At 29.7% G+C, this 7,697-nt stretch overlaps 1 protein-coding gene across 3 annotated transcripts; it reads left to right on the forward strand.

The window, feature by feature from the left end:
• The first annotated feature begins 3,402 nt into the window (after positions 1–3,402).
• On the forward strand, positions 3,403–6,944 carry LOC140887845 (3-epi-6-deoxocathasterone 23-monooxygenase CYP90C1). 3 transcript variants are annotated; one of them, XM_073295363.1, is made up of 10 exons: positions 3,403–3,538; positions 3,638–3,884; positions 4,366–4,693; positions 4,782–4,931; positions 5,134–5,415; positions 5,868–5,957; positions 6,056–6,134; positions 6,226–6,332; positions 6,466–6,593; positions 6,668–6,944. In XM_073295363.1, exons 2-10 carry the CDS (start codon positions 3,640–3,642, stop codon positions 6,765–6,767), a joined length of 1,509 nt encoding a protein of 502 aa, XP_073151464.1. In that variant the 5' UTR covers positions 3,403–3,538; positions 3,638–3,639; the 3' UTR covers positions 6,768–6,944. The 3 variants fall into 3 exon arrangements, with proteins under 3 accessions (XP_073151464.1, XP_073151466.1, XP_073151465.1); XM_073295365.1 differs by having other exon boundaries at positions 3,430–3,534; XM_073295364.1 differs by lacking the exon at positions 3,403–3,538 and having other exon boundaries at positions 3,545–3,884.
• The last annotated feature ends 753 nt before the right edge of the window (positions 6,945–7,697 follow it).

A 7,697-nucleotide genomic window follows, 5' to 3' on the forward strand; every position in this document is an offset into this window, starting at 1 on the left:
TCTATCGATGCATGTGTGCCAATTATATATATATGACAATCTTCTGTCTAGTTTCGACTATTTTGTCAATTAATTATATATTTCTCGTACGATCGTTTCTCAGTTTTAGATTTTAGAATAGAACTAAAGCACTAACACAAGCACAATTATTGGAAATGAGAATGTTAAGGACGTACGCACTAATTGTCGTCATGTTGGGTAGAACAATTAAAACGTGGCGTTTAAGTTGTTGTACGGTTTAAAATATTTGAGTTATATCATTACCATCAATTATAGTTTTTAGTAAAACAAAGCGCTCGGTCCTATAATATTTATAACAAAAATCTCTATGTACATTTTTTTTTTACATTTTCAACAAATATATAACATATATATGTTATTTTTTAAAAGTCTTTAGCTAACAAATAAATCAATGTCAAGATATACAACATGTAATACACAACAAGAATAACACCGACTAGAGAACAGCCCGATCACAAAATAAAAAAGTTAAAGATATAATGTTCTCATTTCAGTAGTTAATTAGAGATCGAATCATATAGTGAACGAAGTTTGAAATTGGCCGTAAAAATTTTAAAACTTAAGTTTAAAAAAGCTAAACAAATTAAGATGATATATATAATAACTCCGATCTTAACCAAAAACAATTATCGTCTCGTACAACGTACATGTTATTTTCTAGTTTTTCAAAATATAGAAGTGTTTAAATCAGAACTTTTTCTTTTTTTTTTTATTAATTTAATATATTATTATTTTATTTATATTTTTAATATATAAATATATCACTTTCAATTATGAATTCTCATTTATGTCTTTCACTATATAAGTTAGAAAATTGTTTTATTTAAGAGTTTTCTAGGAATTTCACGTGCTCTAATTAATATATGACAATTAATATACATTAACTTCTATTCTTTACGTATCTTCAAATTATATTATTATCTTGAATTATATTGATAAAAAAAACACTAATTTTAATATTTGACATAAAATAAATTGAATTTTTATTTATCTTCACTAGAAAATATTATTATATTGATAGGTACTATCTATCATTAAATTTTTTTAAAAAAAATTGTTTCTTTATGAGTTGTATAGGAATTTTACATGCTCTAATTAATATAATAATCAATTGAGTGATGTTTGTAATATATTTGTTATATTTCACTACTTCAATGGATTTTTTTTCCTTTTGGATTATTTTAGGAAATTATAAACGGAATATAAATTAATTAAAAATATAGTTGCTTTAGTTTAATTGTTTCTAATATTTTTCGTTGTTCGCAGTTTGTTCAATTTTTTAAAAAATTATTACATATATTGTATGTATGTATATTATGTGAATTAATTACACATACAATTTTATGATTTAAATAAAAAAATAAATTTTTTACTGCTTTTTGAAATTTGATCAATACCTTTAATCTTATGATTATGAGGTGTCACAATTTTTTTAAAAAGAATTACATTTATTTACTTGAAATTTCTATGACAAATTATCTTGATTTATTTGTCTTTATTCATAAAAAAATATCTACATATATATCTGACTATAAAAGTTTCTTAAAATTATTAACTTTTCTTGAATTGTCATGTAATTCACTATTAATTTTTATATCAAGTAATTATATCAATAATTTTGAAATTATTGTATAGATATAATTTAATTGCTCCATTTTTCAAGTGTTTTCCATTAATTTATATTTTAAAATTAAGTCACAGGAGTATTTTGCATTAACAATTAATGGATGCACTTATTATTATGTTCCTAATGATTTTTGTCATTTAATTTATATATACAACCAATTGAACTATTAAAGATAATATGCTATGAGAATGAGATGTTGATTTTGAAAACCTTTAAATTAGTTTTAAAAATCGTTAAAATTTCAAGTTTAATTTAATTTTAAAAAATAGTTGAGAGGTGGAATTGAGTATAATGATCAAATCATTATAATTAATAAAAGCACCTCATTCAAATTACACATAATGGTAGTACTTCTATTGAATCAATTTTTTTCTGAAAGAAAATAATTTATTGACCTAGGTCGTTGTGGTGGTAGCTTAGTTTGACTTAGAGAAAATATTATGGGACTTTATTTAATTTTTAATTTTAAAATATGTATTTTTTTAATTAATGTCCTTTATTTTTTTTTTAGGAAAAACTCCAGTAAATGTCCTTTATTTTTTTTAGGAAAAACTGCATTTTTGTCATGTGATTTTGTCATTTTGTACTTTTGGTTCTCTATGTTATCAAATTTCACTTTTATTTCTGTAAAAAAAATTTTAAATAATTTTAGTGATTTTCATTGGGATTATTAATGTGACACTATAATAAAAAATGAGAGTTGCATCGTCACTGCATTGTTTTTATGTTAGCGTCAAGTCGAAAAAATGACTAAATATAAAAATATATAACGGACTACAACAGAAATTTAATAACATAGAATACCAAAATCGCAAAAATATAAACATATAAAATTAAAAAAAAAACAATTTTACCCTTCGTTTTTTTTACAGTGCCTGTACAATGAAACTTGACATTGAACAGATGGATTTTAAATGCTCTTTTGTACATTGTTCTAATGGAAATGCTACATGTACACATTGAGTTACACATTGGATTACACACTACACATGAAATTACAAAATTATCCCTCCACTTGATTTGAAAAAAAATCTTTCCAAAATACATTAGGGATATTTATGTTAATTCAAGTACAACGTGTAACCCTCAGTGTACATATAGCATCACCCGTGTTCTAATTACTTTCAATCTTATTTATAGAAAATGAAATTAATGAGACATTTAAAAAGGTGAAAATTACTATACTTTTGAATTCAATGCATGATATAGTTTTTAAAATAAATATGAATTATAAGGATAATTTAATAGCATTTGTTAGAGATTAACTTTTATATGATATGTTTATTGATTCAAGTCATTTTCATATGAAATTAATATTACCAAAAAAAAAAACCTTTGATACAAATTAAATTACATAAAAATATTAAATTTACATAAATTACAAAATCTGTTGAGTTAATGAGTTGTAGAAAAAGTTTACATAAATAAAGAAATAAATGTTTGAAATGGTGAGGTAATTGCGTCTTCCAATGTGGCTAATTGTATTAATATCCCGTGTGAAAAGTCTAAAAATTATAAAACCCTTTAAGAAATATTAATAGGTTAATGCATCCTTCAATTTTTTAAAATGTAGTATATTTCACCCCTATGTTATACAAATTCGGGCACATTTATACCCTTTCATAGGGGTTTTTATGCTATTTTTTTAAAATATAGGACCTAACATGCTATTAATTTTACACATAATATTTTATGTCTTTTAAACTTTTCACATGGAGCATTTGTTATTTATTTATTACCCACCGATCCCTCTATCTCTCTCTCTCTCCTTGTTACGAATCCGAGCACAGAGCATTCATTTCTCCTAACAAAGACAAAAAGAATGGAACCCATCATCCAATTCCACATCTAGGCCTATACATACATAACTCAAGTGCACGTGTGCAGTGTGTAGATCTCAAAGACCTTATCTTTCTCTTCTTTTTTCAGAAAATTAAGCGTTTCTTCATTTTGAGTCAAACCACATCTTCTCTACTTTGGTTTTTACAGGAATGGAACAGCTGCCATTTTCTGAGTTCTTGAATGGGTGGTTGTCGCTGGTGATTTTATCGTCTGTTGTGGTTTTGTATGCGTTTAAGTTGTTGAAAAATCGTGGGGAAGAAGATGAAAGGGAACACAAGGCTTTTGTTTTACCAAGAGGGAATAGGGGTTGGCCATTGATTGGAGAGACGCTGGATTTCATTGCGTCCGGTTACTCTGCTAAACCTGTCAGTTTCATGGAAAAGCGCAAATCTTTGTGAGTCCGCCGGAATCCTTTTTTGCACATTTTCTTTTTAATTAATGGTGGAAATTTAGTTCAATTTTTAGTCCTGGAAATCTTAAAAACAGACGAAATTGATAAAGAAATGGAGCTGGAAAGCCGATATACATCATTTTGGTTTGTTCAAATATAATTAGTCTGCTTTTTTCTTGATTCCAAACATGTGCCACCACATATATCTATATGACTGGTGAGTCTGGCAGAGTAAATTCAGATTGGTATTAATCCACTTCCTTTTTTTCATTCAATATTGCTCGCTGTCTTCACTCATTTGCTCTTGGTTTGGGTCAAACTGGATGTAGCATGAGGAAAAATGAAAAAGAATCTTTTTTTTTTCTCTTTTCTTTCCATTTGCTTAGAAATGGTTCATCTCGGAATCTGGTTTCGTTTGATCTTTGCTTCAACACCCTTTCTTGAATTTCACTCATGAAAATAACTCATCCTCTCTTGTGATCAGGTACGGTGATGTTTTCAGAACACACCTTCTTGGGAAGGCCATCGTGGTCTCAAGCGATCCCATCGTGAACAAGACGATTCTACACAACCATGGGAATGCATTTATACCTTGTTATCCTAAATCTATCACCGAGCTTCTTGGAAAAACTTCGATTCTGCAGATGAATGGATCTTTGCACAAGAGGGTGCATGCCCTCATTGGTGCTTTCTTGAAATCGCCACAATTTAAAGCTCGAATCACCAGAGACATTGAGAGAGCTGTTCAGCACTCCCTGTCTTCGTGGTCGAATAAAACTGGCCTCATTTACCTTCAGGATGAAACAAAAAAGGTCCCGTCCTCTCATAGGCATGGTGTCTTAATGCGTGACTATTTCTGATCACTGCATTAGTTCATTCTTTTTTGGTTTTATTTGGCAGATTACATTTGAAATCCTCGTCAGAGTGCTATTAAGCATCGAACCAGGTGAAGAATTGAACTTACTAAAGAGAGAATTCGAGGAATTCATCAAAGGTTTAATATGTCTACCCATTAATCTCCCTGGAACAACACTATATAATTCTTTGAAGGTACAAATTAACATTTTACATGTGAGGTATCAAGAACACTATGTATACAAATTAACATTTTACATGTGAGGTATCAAGAACACTATGTATACAAATTAACATTTTACATGTGAGGTATCATTTCTTCCGTATCCTTCCTCGAACAAATGATCAAAGAACTCTATTTTTTCGGTGTTGTTACAAATCCTTTCTTTTGCAATAGGCCAAGAAGAGATTGCTAGAAATGGTGAATAAAATTATAGAAAAGAGAAAAATCTCGCTGGAGAAAACAGATGGAAACGAGAAGCCTCCAGTTGATGTGATCGATGCTCTACTAAATGAGCTCGGAGAATCAGAAGAGACGCAGCAGCATCGACTACCATTTGACTTCATTGGCGGGAACATAATCGAGATGATGATTCCCGGAGAGGAGACCGTGCCCACGGCCATGACCTTAGCCGTTAAATTCCTTACCGACAATCCTGTTGCCTTAGCCCACTTAGTGGTATGAACACACGCTTGTTTACTTCTTCATGGCATCGAATTTTGCAAAGGTTTTACTGCTACCATAGTTATTCTTACTTGCAGTGATTTAAATCGGGAGTGTAGTTGTCACTTTTTGGATTATTATGTAAGATATAAGAGTACTGATTTGTTTGAAAAGATTGACAAGAATTGGAGAGAGGTACGAGTCCTTTGGATGTAAATTAACTGTATGGATGTGAAATATTTAGAGGGCCAACAATGTCAACTTCAATTCATGTCATATTCTTGGACGTGGTAGATAATAATGCGAATAGATAGCCCACATGTTTCAATCAAAGTGTTGTTTGATAAATAAATTAGAGAACTAGGTAGTTAATTGGACGTAGCCACGAATTATTTTCCTATATTAATTAATGTGATTTGACTTGTTTCTTGATCTGTGATGATATATTATATTCATGAAAATGCTAGGAGGAGAACATGGAAATCAAAAGGAGAAAGGATAGTTCCCGTGAGGAATATTCTTGGAACGATTACATGTCGTTAACATTTACTCAAAACGTAAGATGCTTTATATATATATATATATATATAAACAGAGAATAATCTATAGCTAGAGCTGCTGAAAATTAATTTTTTTTATCTTTCTTTCCCTACAGGTTATCAGTGAAACTTTGAGACTCGCAAATATAATCAATGCAGTATGGAGAAAAGCTCTGAAAGATGTCAAAGTAAAAGGTGCATGCATGAGACATTCATGAATATTGAATACATTACGATAACTCGCAGTTTTTGGCTTTGAAAAAATTATGGTGCTGTATGTCTTCAGGTTACTTGATACCAAAAGGATGGTGTGTTATGGCATCCTTTAGCGCTGTTCATATGGATGAAGAGAATTACAAAAAGCCTTACGAATTTGATCCTTGGAGATGGAAGGTAAATCCAATCGACTCTATCTATATATCATTAATCTGATCAATTGATCATAAAGTGTATATATATGGTTCCAAAATCACTTCTCAAATTAAAATGTGGTCTCTCTCATATATATATATATATTTTGTGGCAGAAAATAGGAGATGCTATAAGTAGCAATATATTTACGCCGTTTGGCGGAGGGCAACGGCTATGTCCTGGTCTGGAACTGTCGAGGCTGGAAATCTCGATTTTCCTTCATCATCTGGTTACAACATATAGGTGAGATTGGTGTTGATATATTTATTATTATATATATGCATGAATTAATAATAATAATGATTAATTTGGTGCAGATGGGATATTGGTGAAAGAGACGATATTATATATTTTCCAACTGTGAGAATGAAGAGGAAGCTACCAATCAACATTACAGCATTGAACTGCAACAAATAATTTGGTCGATGTGTAAATATTATTCGATGGTAACTTTATGATTTGATGTACAAAATACTGAAGAATAATGTGTGTGTATTACTTATTAGATTCATGGCAATCATTTCATCCATTGCTAGAAGCCTGTGGCGACAGTTGTTTATTCAAGTGCTATGAATATTTCTTTGTTTCTTTTAATACTTGTATGTATATATTTTAAGTACACGTTGTGAGTATAGTAGTCGTATATATAAAATAATATTTTGTTATTATAATTTTTCAATTCAATTACAATTAATTTAATATGAAAAGAAAGGAAAATAGTGTAATATAAAAAATAAAAAAGTTAAATACTATTTAGGAATCCCCTATGCTCTTTACAAGAGTGGACGGTTGAGAAGAAGATGAAAAGAAATTTAACAAAATACTGTATTTGAAATACAAATGGACTCATTAAGGACGAAGAATTTAACAAAATATTGTATTTGAAATACAAATGTTTTAATACTATAGTAGCACCTGAGTGCTACAAAATAGGATCCATTAAACATGTTACTCCACTCTTCTTAGCCTCTTGAACTTAATAATCGCCCCCACCTGCAGGTTTTGAAGTGAAGTTTTGTTGTGGATTCATCAATCATAAATTATACAACTTATAATATTCATTAGTGAAAAATACATAACACAAAAAGGCTTAAAAAGGGAATAGTAAACAGTAGTAATTTTGGGCATTTGCTAGTCTTGATATATAATATCAGTACTTTACAAGTGATCAGCGAATAATGTAATAGCAAATATTAATTCCTTTGTCACGTAAGGGTGTGGATTAGGGGAAAGTAGCAAACTAGTTAAAATTTACAGAGCCCAAAGGAGCCGTAATACTTACACGAAGAGTGTCTGTTCCAATTTGGGCCCTGGAAATATTAATGGGCTATCCTACGGATTCTTTGT

Source organism: Henckelia pumila, chromosome 3, assembly GCF_033568475.1.
Source record: "Henckelia pumila isolate YLH828 chromosome 3, ASM3356847v2, whole genome shotgun sequence".
In the NCBI taxonomy this organism is placed as follows: Eukaryota; Viridiplantae; Streptophyta; class Magnoliopsida; order Lamiales; family Gesneriaceae; genus Henckelia; species Henckelia pumila.

Excerpts from the sequence above, each read along its gene's own strand:
- LOC140887845 (XM_073295363.1), top strand. The coding sequence starts at position 3,640 with ATGGAACAGCTGCCATTTTCTGAGTTCTTGAATGGGTGGTTGTCGCTG. Across the intron at positions 3,885-4,365 it reads ATGGAAAAGCGCAAATCTTT|GTACGGTGATGTTTTCAGAA; the intron begins GTGAGTCCGCCG and ends TCTTGTGATCAG. Across the intron at positions 6,333-6,465 it reads TTGATCCTTGGAGATGGAAG|AAAATAGGAGATGCTATAAG; the intron begins GTAAATCCAATC and ends ATTTTGTGGCAG.